The sequence below is a fragment of the Vespa crabro genome, chromosome 16 (genome assembly GCF_910589235.1).
Source record: "Vespa crabro chromosome 16, iyVesCrab1.2, whole genome shotgun sequence".
Lineage (NCBI taxonomy): Eukaryota > Metazoa > Arthropoda > Insecta > Hymenoptera > Vespidae > Vespa > Vespa crabro.
In genome coordinates, this window is record NC_060970.1 from 5,279,249 (window position 1) to 5,294,771 (window position 15,523).

The 15,523-nt window shown below is 32.8% G+C and overlaps 1 protein-coding gene and 1 long non-coding RNA gene across 30 annotated transcripts in view; one reads left to right on the plus strand and one right to left on the minus strand.

Moving 5' to 3' along the window:
• The window catches only part of LOC124429845 (myosin heavy chain, muscle), a 30,070-nt gene extending 19,826 nt beyond the window's left edge, over positions 1-10,244 (minus strand). For 10 of the 29 annotated variants that reach the window (XM_046975580.1, XM_046975588.1, XM_046975595.1 and 7 more), the window contains exons 1-9: positions 9,806-10,244; positions 7,647-7,790; positions 6,582-6,738; positions 6,266-6,492; positions 6,069-6,132; positions 5,879-5,977; positions 2,593-2,696; positions 825-962; positions 297-566 (exon numbers count right to left, since the gene is read on the minus strand). In XM_046975580.1, the coding sequence (XP_046831536.1) occupies positions 297-566; positions 825-962; positions 2,593-2,696; positions 5,879-5,977; positions 6,069-6,132; positions 6,266-6,492; positions 6,582-6,738; positions 7,647-7,790; positions 9,806-10,012 (1,410 nt within the window). In that variant the 5' untranslated portion in view covers positions 10,013-10,244. Of the gene's footprint in view, positions 1-296; positions 567-824; positions 963-2,592; positions 2,697-4,369; positions 4,474-5,283; positions 5,388-5,878; positions 5,978-6,068; positions 6,133-6,265; positions 6,493-6,581; positions 6,739-7,646; positions 7,791-7,911; positions 8,056-9,805 lie in introns of all 29 variants that reach the window. The other 19 variants (XM_046975584.1, XM_046975571.1, XM_046975581.1 and 16 more) reach the window with 4 other exon arrangements.
• Positions 10,245-12,103: 1,859 nt separating this feature from the next.
• Positions 12,104-13,387, plus strand: LOC124429850. The gene is made up of 2 exons (XR_006943569.1): positions 12,104-12,355; positions 12,499-13,387. It is a non-coding gene; the product is annotated as an uncharacterized LOC124429850 (long non-coding RNA).
• The last annotated feature ends 2,136 nt before the right edge of the window (positions 13,388-15,523 follow it).

Below are 15,523 nucleotides of genomic sequence, written 5' to 3' on the forward strand. Positions count from 1 at the left end.
GTCGAACATCGAATGTTTCATTAATTATTTATGTAAAATTATATATATATATATATATATATATATATATATATATATATACACATAAATAACAAAGAAAAGAAAGAATCGATGTTCAGAAAATATCTTATGTGTATAAGAATTAAATATATGTTGAATTTTTATGACCTCCAACACGTCGACGACTTTTAATTAACAAGCATTGAATAAACATTGAATTTAATTTAAGTCGTCGTCGATTGGTTTAACGTTTTCTTTGCTTTCAAGAATATTAATTAATATGAAAGAATACTTACGTCGAAAATCTCAAAACCAGCAATATCTAGTACACCAATAAAATGTTGTCTCTTTTGTTGAGTATCCAGGGTCTCGTTACATTTCTTCACCAACCATTTGAATAATCTGTCGAACATTGCTTTCGACATAGCACCTACGGAATAGGCTACTTGATCTTTGTTACGACCTTGGGTGACGAACTCATTTCCGACCTTGATCCTTGGTTTCAATAAGTTCTTGTAAAGATCGGCACAGTCGCAATTAAGAAGTTTCGCGACTCTTTCACCTTCCTATAATTTAGAAAAAAATTTTTTATATTTTTGTTATGGCAATAAATTAAACAACTTGTTTATGGATAAAAATTACTCTGAAATTACTTTTTCATATATTTAGAGAAATAAATGTAATGCATAAAGTATGCAAAATTAAAAGAAAAGAAATAATGCTTTGCGATATATATATATATATAAAAAAAAAAAAAAAAAAAAAAGAACATTTATAATTTCAAATATTTTTCCTAGTCAAATTGAAATATTTTCTTCACACACCTCTGTACCATCAGCTTCAGCCTGTTCTTCTCGACCCCTTTGTTTGAACTTCATACCACCCATGTGCATAACAGCAGCAGTGATCTTGTAAATGTTATCTTTTTCTTCTTGCGTGAAGCCCAGCACGTCAAAGGCTTGCTATAGAGATGAAAAATATTACGTTAATTATCTAAAATTTTAGAAATTTTCTCATGACAGGAATGATGATTGATATAAGAAATTTTGAAAATTCTTAAAAAGCAAAATTCTAAGATTCCTAAGAAGAGGAGCTCAAAAAGATCAAACATTCCTGACATGAAGATAATTATCTCATCTCATAATTAATATTTATATATATTTGCTTGTTAACTTAAGGCTTTTTATTTGCGGATGCTTGATTAATAATAAAAGCACACAAGGACGAGAGACAATCGACGTTATTCGTTAAGCGTCAAAGTAAACTTAAATAAAATAAAATAAAAAAGATATCTCAATCAAGCTACTATTTTATTACTTTGACGTTTCACAGATTATCGTCGTATAAGCGATCTTGTCATAGAAATAAATAAAACTTTATAGAAGCGACATGAAAAAGAAGCGTTGCTTAAACTATAGCAAAGAAAAAGAAAAAGAAAAAAAGAAGAAGAAGAAAAGATATGAACAGATAGAAAAAAATTGCTGAAGCTGAAGCTGAGCTCGTGTCGTGTAGCCGCTTCTTCCCTAAGCTTGAATCTCATTGAGATAAAAACAAAAAGCTTTGATTGTAAATATTTATCTCAATAGATCAAAACACCGAACAACAATAATAATAGTAATAATAATTAGAAAGAAGAAAAACAATAATGCAAGCAAAGAATATAAAAAAAAAAATAATCGTTTACAAACGATTATTATTCTCACGTAATGTTTTTCACCAGAACTTTCTCTCATATCGAAAGAAAGAAAATAAAAAAGGGAGAACAGTTTTGGTCCCTAGAGAGCCTAACTCAGAGATAGATGGAGAGTAAATGAGAGAGAGAAAGAAAGAGGAGATGCCTGTTGAAGGTTGCTTCCTCAGCTACATTTTCCGCTGTCCTTTGTGCTTTCTCAAGGTCTAAGTGATGAAAAAGAGAGAGAGAGAGAGAGAGAGGGGGGGGGGGGGTAGTATTCCACGTCTTGGAAGATACCAGAGTTCAACATGGTCCAAAACTGAGATCATACGTTGGATATATAATTCAACAGAGAAGGATATCAAATCAAAGAATTAACTACATGTCAAAATAAGTATTTTCATATCATAAGAATAAGAATGATATTCTATTTCTTTTTTTTCTCAACTTAATCATTTTTCAAATAAAATTCTAACAAAAAGATATTGAGCTACTCGATAGATTCAAAGAATTTATTTTGTAAAATAATCATATAAGAATATCATTCGTATCTTAACTTTATCCAGGTTAAAGTACTGGTTTCAAATTGGGAAACAAAGGAATTAAAGATAATCTAATATGATTAGAGAAAGTAAGAAATTAGAAATATGGTTTATATGTCGGATCACCAATTTCTAATTGATACTTTCCATTATGTAATCATATTTATATAGGGTACTACCAAAACCAATTTGTTGTAGTATTTACAAACAAAGAAGATGATAACTACGATCAACATAGTATAATAAAGTGATCGAATCGAATAAGGATTGTCAAAGGTATAGTCTACAGAAATGGAAAATCAATGATAAAGGGAAGAAGAAGTAGGATATAAGATATATAAAAAATCGAAGATTTTCCTTTTCTTAGATTGAACTTACATCAGTAAGTTGACATTCCTCGCCATCGTCGACGTTGGGGATCGTGGTTTTTCCTTGAGAGACGTTGTGATAGTCATGTATGTCGTTGGATAAGAAACACATTTCTGCGAAGCATTATGAAGAAGATGGACAATTTGTAAAATGAATAAAAATTCACTTTCCTAGTTGAATCCTTTCCTTTTTTTTCTAATCCTACATGTGTATATATATAAAAGTTCCTAAACGAGATGAAAAATCCCTACGAGAAACGGCTGCCGAGGACGATGATATATAATTATACAAGGTGAGTGATAATGCTGATCGGGGAGCGAGTAAGTTGGGGGATGATTCCTTCCTTTTTCATTATTACTTTCCTAGCTTCGAACGTCCCCCAATCTCCCCGCACCCCGATTGCGCCGGCAAGCAGCTTTTGCAAGCGGGGGAGCGAGGGGATGGTTCCTGTCGAATCTTCATCCAGATTTCATGCCACCTTGATTAGAAAACACACTATGATTAAAATATTTTCTACAAAAATATGTGTATACGCAGATAGAGAAAGAGAGATCTAGCATGAACGAAATTTTTAAATAATTAACAAAACTATAAGAAACAATAATTAAATAATTAAAAAAACTTTATTTATTACTATTTCATAGTCTTAATAAACGTAATTTTGAATAAAAGCTAAACATTTAGAACATTATCGGACTTTATGCAAATCATTTATAATCATTTATAATCATTTCGTCAAAGTTTTATTACTCTGATACAATGATAAAAAAAAAGAAAGAGAGAGAGAGAGTAAGAAAGAAAAAAAAAGAAAGAAGGAAGACGATCAAGGCGACATGAACTTTGGTGAGAATCGCAGGTACCTTTGGGGGATGGACTTACGTCCGTTTCTTCCATGTCAGAGGCGTCGTTGACTCCCGGAATTCTTGTCTTACCCTGGCTAATATACCAGTAGTCTCCAATCCGGTTGCTCAGGAAGGTCATTTCTGTATTATACGATATCCCCTATCTTATGTACGGATTCGTTACGAGCACTAATATCGTTAATTTCTTTAAAAAACGATACAGTGCTCGTAAATGTATTTTAAACGTGAAGAACTTTTCAACAAACATATTATTCGAGACAGATCAAAAGTTCTTTACGTATGAATACGACATATGTTACATGTAATGATAATCGCTGAAAAAAAAAAAAACAAACAAACAAAAGCAATAGATAGATAGGCAAAAAGTGAAAGACGAAAAAAGAGAAGAAGAAGAAGAGAAGAAGAAGAAGAAGAAGAGTAGTAGTAGAAGTAGAAGAAGAAGAAGAAGGAGAGAAACTGAAAGTATAGTAAAAAGTATCAAAGTTCCCAGTGTCCATTCTAATGTAGCTGTAAAAATGTGGATGATTATCATAAATCTTTTGTACAAGGTGTAGGCACATAGAACGATAGAGCTGAAAGAGAATACACGAAAAGAGAGAAAGAAAGATAGATAGACAGATAGAGAGATAGACAGACAGAGAGAAAGAGAGAGAGAGAGAGAGAGAGAGAGAGAGAGATAAGAAGAGGCAGGCAGACAGAGACAGACAGAGACAGATCCTACATAAAAAAAAAAACACATAGCAAAAGATTAAGCAAATTGAGTAAACACAAGGCGATAAGAGAAAATCATAAAAAAAAGAATAATAATAATAATAATAATGAAAATATATATTATTATTATTAAACAAATCCTGAATCTGCTATTCTTCCAGGATGAAAGGTTGATCGCATTGGATAAAATGATTAGAATCGCATGCACTTACGTCGGTAATTAAAAGTTCCTCGCCATCATCGAGACCAGGAATAGTCGTCTTCCCTTGTGACACAAAGTAGTAGTCGTGGATGTTGTTGGACAGCAGCAACATCTCTACAAGTGTCGGAAGAAAAAGAAAAAGAAAACATGCAGGTGTTAGAGAAATCAAACAAACGATGGAGACCACGTGTTTCCTAGTGGCTTTCCTTTGGGGGATCTAAACTACATCAGGAATATCTACAAAGCCTTTGACGATCTTATCATCCAAAATCTCATTATATGGGGCTAAAGATCAGACCCGTTTTTGGGGTATTATTATACATGAAAAAACTTTACTTTTACATCGTCCTAATACATATATATATATATATATATATATATATATATATATGATCATATACATAATGATCAATTTAATCAAAATAGTTTATCACATTTATACAATGTATAAGTATAGTTTTTCCAATCGGTTCACGACGTCTATAAAAAGTGGTTCAATACTATTGTAACATATCGTTTCTCCAGCCAAGTATTCCATTGTCCTTTAGAGAATGGTACTATAACACAATGTCCTTTGCCTATGATGGACATCATTAAAATACGAGCACACATTCTTTCATAACAACACCGATACATTATTTCTATTCTAAGAAGATCATTTCTATTCATATATTAATCATAATATATGAACACTGGCGTTGCACCAATGTATATCAATATCAAAAAGATTTCAAATGGTAAATCATTTAATGAAATCTTTCCAATGTCAATAATTAATGGATATAAATTAAGAACGTATTGAAGAAAAAACGGGGAAACAAAAAAGAACAAGACAACATAAAAGAGAAAAACAAAATAATCGAGGCGATAAAAAAAAGGCACAGGCGAGTCCCTGCGACATCTTCATCAGGTGCAGGTTCTTACGTCGGTAAGTTGTAATTCCTCGCCGTCATCAACGTTTGGAATAGTGGTCTTGCCCTGAGAGATGAAGTGGTAATCGTGAACGTTGTCCGACAAACAGCATATGTCTGTATGGAAGGAGGATGGTCAAAGGTAAACGTCAAATGAACACAATATATATATGATGATGCTGAAGAAACCTGAATCATAAGATTCACTATTGTCGTTCCTCGATAGTTGAATTGATTGATATCTAAATGAGATAAATAATCCACAAAGATATTGATACAGTATTATCCAGGATCAGTATCATCGATGTACACGTTCTCTGCAGATCCTTCATTTTTGCAACATGAGTTAATAATAATAATAATAATAATAATAAGATTGTCCTAATAACGAGCTTAACCTTTGTTAACCTATAGTTCCTATTATCAAGAGGGATATCACATACCTAACATAAGACATTCATAATAAATGTGAACAGCTATTACCTGATACTTCCCAAATAAATAACTAATAAATAATAAGAATAATGATTAACTTGGGATGAGATCAGGTTAGAGTCGTTCTATTTGAATATTATCCTTTTTTTTTTCAAAAGGCTATGTGCTCTTACCCTTTAACCCTTTCACAGATCCAGACATCATTTGGTAGAAGATGTGATACGAACGTTCTAAAGTCTGTTGAGAGATGACACGAGCCTTTTCCAATAAATCTGTTAATTATTGAATTATTGAATTTATTCATATATGATTATTATTCTTCGATATCCGATGAGGAAGATAAATTTGATTTATTATACTTACAAGTTTCGATATCAGCACCGGCCAATTTTCCGGAGGGACCGAAGTGAATACGAATGAATTTACCCTAAACGTGAACGGCAGTATAATTATTTTTACCAATCGATAATATATAGCGTATAACTGAGATTACGTTTACGATTTCGACGAAACGAAATTATAAAAAAAGAAATCATTATTAAATATATAGATGAACTTACAAAACGCGAGGAGTTGTCATTACGGACGGTCTTAGCATTACCAAAGGCTTCCAATACGGGATTAGTCTGAACGACTTGATCCTCAAGAGAACCCTTCTTTTGGGATGTATCATCGGATTTCTTTGTTGAAGCACCAACAGTGGCAAAATAAGCAATTACTTTTTTCGTGTTTTCAGTTTTACCAGCACCAGATTCACCGGTAATCAACATAGACTGATTCTCACTGTCTGTGAAGGAAAAAACGATTTATCTTTATAAATCTATCAAATTTTCTTTCTCTTTTTTAACTAAATATTTTATATCTATATACACTTACTGGTTAACATGTTGACGTAAGCACCATCGGAAATGGCAAAGATATGGGGTGGAACTTCATTACGTCTTTTACCACGATATAATTTTGCGCACCTTTGGGTATAGACAGGGAATCTTTTGTAAGGGTTAATGGCAACGCAGAACAGGCCAGAATACGTCTGCAAAATGATATACATATATGTATATATATACATATACGTGATAATAATTATTGAATATAAAAATGTTTCTTTGAAAAAAGCATGGGAATAACAACAACAAGAAAAAGAAAAGAAACACGTAGAAAATGCACAAATAAATAGATCAACAATTCCCCATTGGTGGTTGGCCGGTCTGCGGTCTCATACTGCTGCTATTATTATATGGAAATTCAAGAGTAATTATACAAAAAAGAAAATGTAGAATAATCTAAACATTTTCTTTATTAATAAACAACTCGTGTCTCGAGACGAGAGTTTAACCATAGGAAAGATCATCAAACGATAGATCATAGAATGTATGCAAGCCATGAAGGTAAAAGAAAAAAAAAACAACACAAATCAGGTGTATCAATCACAAAAGAATGAAGATGAAAATTCAGAAGTATCTGAGAAATGATGATAAGTGAGACGATATTTCGTAGAAAATCGTCGAGATTAAGATAGTTATCATTGGCGACAAGTCTTAAAGTCGTTTACCAATGTATGAAAAAACGATTCTTCTTGAATCGTTAAACGTCATGTGGCACGTTGTAGTGCTTTGTAACGACGTTTTGTTGTATTTTTTTTTTTTTTTTTTTTTTTTTTTTTTATTACAAACAATTCCAAGATAAAGAGAACATTAAGAAGACAATATTTGATTAGATAACCGAGCTGAGAATGTTATTAGAAGAAAGAAAAATATCTTAAGATATTTTTCTCGACTATATAATTCTCATTAACTCGATATCTCTTTCTTTTTTTTTTTCGATCATCCATTGATCTTTTTTTTTTTTTAGAGAAAATCAGGAAGCCAAAGATATAAACGACAAGGTTTCACTCCAGAGATAAGCGGAGTCAATTGTTCTCCTTCAGGTCTGAAGTCTTACGTAGATGAGTTGGGCGTAGTAACGTTGTTTTAAGTTGTGCAGTACTGAAGCATCATTGAGGTAGGTCAGATTAGACATGTCCTCGCATTTCTCGTATTTTGGCGGGTTCACTTGTTGCAGTTGATCCTTCTTGAAGTCCTTTGTCTGTCATCATAGTCCCCCAAAGAGACACGGAAGAAGAGAGCGAGAGAAGAGGGGGAGGGGGCAAGAGAAAAGAAAAGAAAAAAACCCGGTTAATATTGATAACAATGAAACTGTGACTTACGTAAATTAGTTTGTGGTAATAACGTTGTTTCAGATTGTGCAATACGGAAGCCTCGTTCAGGAAGGTCAGATCTGCCATATCTTCGGATTTTTCAAATTTTGGTGGGTTCACTTGGGACAGCTGGTCTTTGCGGAACTGTTTCGTCTGTGTGGGCGCCCGTGTTTTATGGTAATTCGTACTCATATTCATCGTTAGTAAATAAACATCTTGGACTTAATCTTTTTTTCTTCATTTCTTTTCTTATCGTTAACATATACAGGGTTTACATGCATAGCCTTCGTGTGAACCTTGTATATATATACGTACACAACGGGAACACCAAGAAGTAAGAAAATTTGATTTCTCAATAATTACTCTACCAACTAAAGTGTTCCTGTTATTTCAGTTTTAATTTTTTTTGTTTTTTTTTTATCATTTTTCTCCGAATAATTTTGTAATATTTAATATTGTGTACGCGCTAATACGCAACGTATACTTCAAATATAACAGAACTTAGAGTTTCAACAAAACTTGTAATTGATTGCAATCGTTTTGGCAAACTACTGTGGGTGGTACGATAAAGATAACACATAGTCTCATTTAGCTTCGAAATGTCGATACTAAAATAAATGTGATCGATCACGAAGCCACAGTAGAAAGAGAAGGAAGATAATGATATATATATATATATATTTTTTTTTCTTCCTTTTTTCCTCTCTCCCTTTTCGATCACGTTGCGTAAAAGCGCGAGAGACCATATATCCGGCAAAGCATATCTCTTTCTCTTTCTATCCGTCTGTCTCTGGCTAGCTAGCTAGCTAGCTGCTAGCTAGCTTTTGACAGTGCTCTAAAAATATATTGACCTGCGTTTCGAGAAGTGGCGTTTCAATTTATTATTACCATCGTCGCTGGCTATGCTAACAATAGCGTTTAGGTGTCGACGGGCCAGGGTTTGCTGAACCATTATGTAACACCATACTTCTTCCGTTTCCCTCCATCTATTTCTTTTCTCCATTTTTTTCTTTGTGTTAGTCACAGCATAGAATTTATTTATTTATTCATTTATTTATTGATAAAAATTGTCAAGTCAAAGTTAGAATCAAATATTTATTGTTTCTAATCTAAGTCTGTTTCACAGCTACCAGATGATTTTTTTCTCTTCTTTTTAATAATAAAAAAGTAGAAACAGATATCTGTACGGTTTCTTCTATTTTTTTTTTTTTTTTTTTTTTTTTTTAATTATCCAAGACCAAATTATCTCTATTGTTTCCGTTTTTATTTATCGTTTCTTTTTATTCTTCTTAGAAGAAGAATTCATTTTCTCTCGTCAATTTATTTTCGTTGATAGAAAGAGAACGTAGAGAGAGGGAGAGGGAGAGAGAGAGAGAGAGAGAGAGCGCCGGATATCTTGGCGCGTTCGGCGATAGAAGGTCGTAAAAGCTTCGAGCGATTTCTGTTCTCTCCAAAAATAGAGACGGAGTAGCTTGATACGGCAAAGCTCCGGCATGTTTGCCTTCCCTGTACATGTAGGTACATACATACATACGTATATACACAAGCTTATATCCTTATGTATCTCTTAAAGTATCATCTCGTGTATGTACCTACATTTCCTTTACCCATTCTCAATTTCTTTCAGATATATCCATCGGATTAATTACATTTTCAACCAATCAAAGATTCATATTAACAATTGAAAAAGAATGAATAAATAAATAAAGTAACTTTGCACTTTTTTATATATAAGTATATTTAGATGATCTAAATGACCGATTGAAAGTATGTAATAATAACATCTGTGATGTGAGAAAATCGTATCAATTATCTAGAAACGAGATATTTGGTTTACCAAGAAAATTGAGATATGGATAATCCTAAAGGAATAAATAATTAAAAGAAAAGAAAAAATGCAAACCTCGCCGCCTGGTAATCCGACGGAAACAATATCACCCTTGGTAGCTTTGATTTCACCAAGAAGATAACCCTCCTTTTCGTCGGGTACCCAGCACGCCTTTTTAGCATCATAAGGTTTGGTCTGATCGATTCTCTTTTGTTCGAGAGAAACAAAGAGATAGGGAGTTGGATCAGGATCTTCTCCCTCCTGAGGCTTTGGCTTTGGCATGTTGGATAACTTTGGTGTCGCTACTTCTCGATTACTCGATTACTTCGAAACTCGAGAAAGATATATTCGTCTTTCTATTCTTTATCCTTTCACACTTTTCGTCGTTTCCCCACTATAATAAGAGGGAGAGGGAGGCCTGCTCGCTTGATTTTTTTTTCTTTCTTCGTTCTCTTCGTTCCTCGCTGAATTCGGCGACGGACGGACTACTTCTGGCGGCACGATCTGGGCGGCCCTAAATAATAAACAAAGATCGTATATGAAACAATAACATTCATCGATGTGATTCGTTCAGGCTATAAAAACAAAAATAAAATGGAGAGAGAGAGAGAGAGAGAGAGAGAGAGAAAGAGAGAATGTCCTTTCGTCACACATTTCTACTTTTATTCGTTCGAAATCACTTTGAAAATATACCATCATAATCTCACATATGCATTACGTGCATATGTATATCGACGCATGTTTTAACAGGAAGCTAATAGAATAAGTCAAAAATAACTCCGCCTTTTCAAAACGAAATACCAATGAACCAAGTCACGGATTAAAAACACGCCATTGCGTTGATAAACGAATAAATAAAAATCACGCTCAAAAAAAACATATATATATATAAATATACATATACACAGATATATGTATGCGTACGTACATATGTATTTTGCAATGCAAGAGAAAGATTTCGAAAGAATAAAGAAAGAAAGGAAATACATCACGTGCTATCTCGGACAAATAATGTTTTGCCGCGCGATTTTCATCAAAACGGCGGCGCAATCGACAAAGTTTCTTTACAACGAACTTTTTTCTTCGACGAACAAAAAACAAAATGATTAATCATTTAAATTTAACTTTCCTCCTTGATAATGGAATATTTTCACTAATTATATACTAATTAAGTCCCTAATTCGTCGATGTATTACTTATTTTTGGAGTATATTCTCCTTTAAGTAGAATATCACAACCATAAGTCCGACATTATTCGAATCATCGTGAGAGAGAAAGAGAGAGAATTAGATTTTAGATATTCTATTAGAAATTTTGAAGCGATATTTCGCTCGTTAAAAAATTTGCAAAAGCACTAAAGCTATTATTAAAGAAAAAACTATAAATAAATAAATGAGTGATTAAATTATCCGTAGAAACATTAACAAAAATCAGTCCTTCGTTTGAATACAATTTCACAAGTGTCGTCGTCGCACCGAACCCATTTCACTGTGTTTTTCGATCTTCGTAAAAAATGTTTCTCGATCTTTCATATATATATATATATATATATATATATATATATATATATATATATATATATATATATATATATATGTATATATATGTAAAAAATATATGTGTATGTATACATACACATATATAAAAAGAGCACACACAAAAGATAGAATTCGATTATCGGAAACAGATGAAATCTCTGAATCCAATTAGCACACAATTGATCGGTAAAATTGATCGTCTTCCTTTATAAAACACCTTTAAGATTTTTGTCCACTATAAAAAAATCCCTTTTGTGGTTAAACAAAAGTAGTAATTCGCACTTTTCCTTTCAGGCTTTTTATAATCTCTCTCGCGCAACTGAAACTTCAAAAAGATGGAGATATTCCCAATTGGTTGATTGATCCAAGTTTTCAGCGTCTCCGTGTTTCTGGGTTGCGATGAATCTTTTTCTCGAGTAGAGAATTTTTTTCTTTCTTTTTTTTTTTTTCCTTTTCTTTTCTTTAGAGATGACGGAACGTTAACAACGTCTTCGAATGTAAATATGAGAATTCGATGATGAAAATCTAATCTCATAGCATGTATGTACTTACTAATACATTATTTCGTAAAATCTTTTCAATATTTCTCTCTCTCTTTCTCTCTCTTTCTCATTTTTTCCCCTTTCAATCTTTCTCTGTCTCTTTTTCGAAAAATCTACGAACAAAACTAGAATACTTTTTCACAATTCGAAAACTTTGCGAGAATAAGAAAAATAATCTGACACTCTTTTGAAAAGCAAATAAAAGAAAAAGAAAAAGAAAAAGAAAAAGAAAAAAAATGTATATATATTTTTTCCGGCAAAGAGAACAATCGACGTGATTCACTTACGTTAGAGAGCCGTTCTGTCGGGGAAACGAGCGGGGGCTCCCAATATAAGCGCGTGCAACGTGATCCTAAGCTGTAACGAGGCTTACGATTGGTAGACGATATGGACCAATGAAAAAGCGCGTTAGTTCCTGGGCCAATCTACCTTTTTAGGTGGAGATGATAGCGAAAGTGTGACAAGGGGGTGGTGGCGGAAAGGTACTACGAGCGCAGAGTTGTACGTCCGTGATCGGCTCGACTTGAGTGAGATGAAAATAGATAGTATGTTGGAGTGTGATAGACTGTTATGCCTATGAGAATCATTTCCAAGGGGGAAGGTTCCATGCTCGTTCTCTCTCTCTCGCTCGCTCGCACTTGCTTATTCCTCTACCTCTTCAGTCTACCTCTTAGTCTTTCTATTGCAGCTAAGAAGATCGAGACTCCCTTAAGACGATGCTCATGGACCAGTCTAGCGCCATTCCATCGAGGTGCATGTCGGAAGGACGCGAATAAGATCCGAACAAGAGTGTGGAGAGTAGTTGGTTACTTGTCAGGTGGTGGTAGTCTCCTCGAATACCCAAGACACGATCCATTGCAGCAGCAACGTGTACTCCTGTACGGTCCACGTGGAAGATGCACGTGGTCATACACGATAGATCGACGATAACAGCTGCGAAATAGTTGCACCTTCTCTTCTTATGAAAGAGAAATCGATCGATCATTTTTATGTTTCTTCGGATATCTTTTATAGATTCCTAATGATTCGTCTTTGATTTTCTTGATTTTCGGTTTACTGCATTTTGTTATATTTTATTTTTTTTTTTTTTTTATTTTTGTCTCTTCTTCTTTCCTTATTGATTTATCATCTACATTATATTGAATTGATTCACTTTCAATTACTCCCATTTAATTTCGATGCTTTATTTATTATAGTAAATGTGCTTTTATGGTTGACTCCATTTTTCTTTGATTATTATTATTGTTATTATCATAATTATTATTCTTCCTTTTTTAATGTACATATATATATATATATATATAAATAGTTTTATTTTTAAGGTGAGATCATATTTGCTAACGTTAAAATGCTCGAACCATTAAATATTTACCGGATTTTAAATGACACAAATCGTTGCAATAAATTTCGTTGCATGTACCACATATATTGCTCATGTTATAAAATAAAAATTATGAATTTTACGCGTGTAGGATAGAGCGTTTGGTAGAACGTTTGCAATGTGAAATAAAACTTATAATAAATGTTATATATAATAGACATTCAAAGTTGTGATAATAAAATTAGTTAAAAATATAGCCTCATTGTTTTGATCGTCACGTGACCAACACGTAAAAGTTTCTGATAAATTTTGGGTTACATCTAATTAAATAAACAAAAAAAAACCCTAGCAACAATTAATTAATACACTATCAGAAAGATTAACATCTTTGTTTAAGTTTATAAGAGCCAGTGGAAGAGAAAGAAGTTCATAAATTTATGTTACGAATTCCGAAGATGTCCTTGAAATTTCATTAATATAACCGAGTCAAAGAAGGATTTCAATGATCTCGAAAATCACGAGTCGATATAGCAACATCATTTCCTTCGGTATTTCTATGAAATTGGATGTTATCCAGTTCTGTCAATTTGGCAGAATGATCTAATGCGGAAGGAACCACGATTACTGCATATAATAATCGAATAATTGATCGAATAATCGCTCTAAGAGATCAATCATTGGAATTCATCTATAACATCTATAATCAATTAATTTTATACAAGTTTTATTATAAAATGCATTAGATAGAAAAAAAAACGTGAAACTTTGGCATCATTTTTGAGTAAAACTAAAACGTGACTAATAAACGCTAATCGTCCAATCTAAAGGCTATATAATAAAACGAATAGTGTGCCAAACATGTGTTTAGATGAAAATCGAATAATAAATTAATCTCAACTTTATATGCAGGCTAAATTAGCGATATCTTTCAACGAGTTATCAGTTGATTCTTGTATTTCTAATAATTCAAATATCATAGAAAATATAATTTTTATTTCATCTTTAAATGGTACTCTCTTGTTTCGGGGCTAGATCCGAACTATTAACAACAATTAATATAGATCTTTATTTTATAAGTAACACAAGTGATCTATATATATATATATATATATATATATATATATATTTGAGGATTAATTTTACGATGGATCGTTAAACAAAGAAAAATTCAGCCATGCCATTTATCTAAACGTCATTCATGATTCACGAAACATATGCATGCATTCACGACGTTGTTAAAATATCAATCTTAGTGATCTAAACTAAAAAAAAGTCATCTCTTGTCTATAAAAAAATTATTCCAGTTTCATTTCTAACAAAAGAAATAGAAAAAGATTTTTTAAAACTGATTAGAACGAAATTAATGTACGTTTTCTTAATACAATTAATAATCTACATTATATTTGCTAAGATCATACTTTATAAAGAGAAAGAGAGAAAGAGAGGGAAAGCACCGATAAAAATCAATGAAAGCATTAAATGGATATCGTCGATACGATAGGGAAAAACGATAACTATTGGAGTTGGTCGCGCGATTAGGAATGCGCGGAAATAGATCGGTTGCGCAACACCGTCGGTAAATTAAGATTCTGACGCGGGCGGATGCCATACCAATGTTTATTGCGAGACTCTCAAGACAACGACGCTCGATCAAACACGCGAAACTTCTCGATGGATTTGTAAATATATACATATACACGTAAAGATTGAAGAGAAAAATATTAGGGGAAAATGAACGAAAACTAAAATGATTGAATCAACAAATAAACGCGCACAATTTCAAAATAACAAAGACAATGAAAGAGAGATTAGAAACGTGGAAGTACATGTATAGTAACATGTAACACAAATTAAAAATGAATTAATTAATTATATAAATATGTTCGTTTGGACAAATTTCATATATAAATTTTCTAATAGAACAATGTCGATATAAGAAAAATATTTGTGTACATGATATTCATATGGAACTTAATGTGTGAGGAAAGAGAGAGAAAGAGAGATGCTGATGGTAAGGGAAAAGCTAAGCACAGCAAATGAAAAAGAGTTTCGAAGCTTTCGAACGATGGAGATCACAGGAGTAAGAGTAGGAGAGACCGAATCTAAGATTATTTCTGGATCAGCCGGAGATAAACCGGGCCAACGTCGGCCGAACGAAGCCGACGAGGTGGACTGAACAGAGCCTTGAGGCTTGAGTCATCCCCGTTCGATTCGAATTTGGCGCTCTCCGACGATTACGAACGAGATACCGTAATATGGAAACGTCCCTTATTGTCTACCTCTATATTTCTTTCTCTATTGTCTCATGTAATATTTATAAATAATTTATAATAATTTATTACTCCAATTTATCTCTTATATGTTTAAGTATTGGATTAGAAACGACGATATT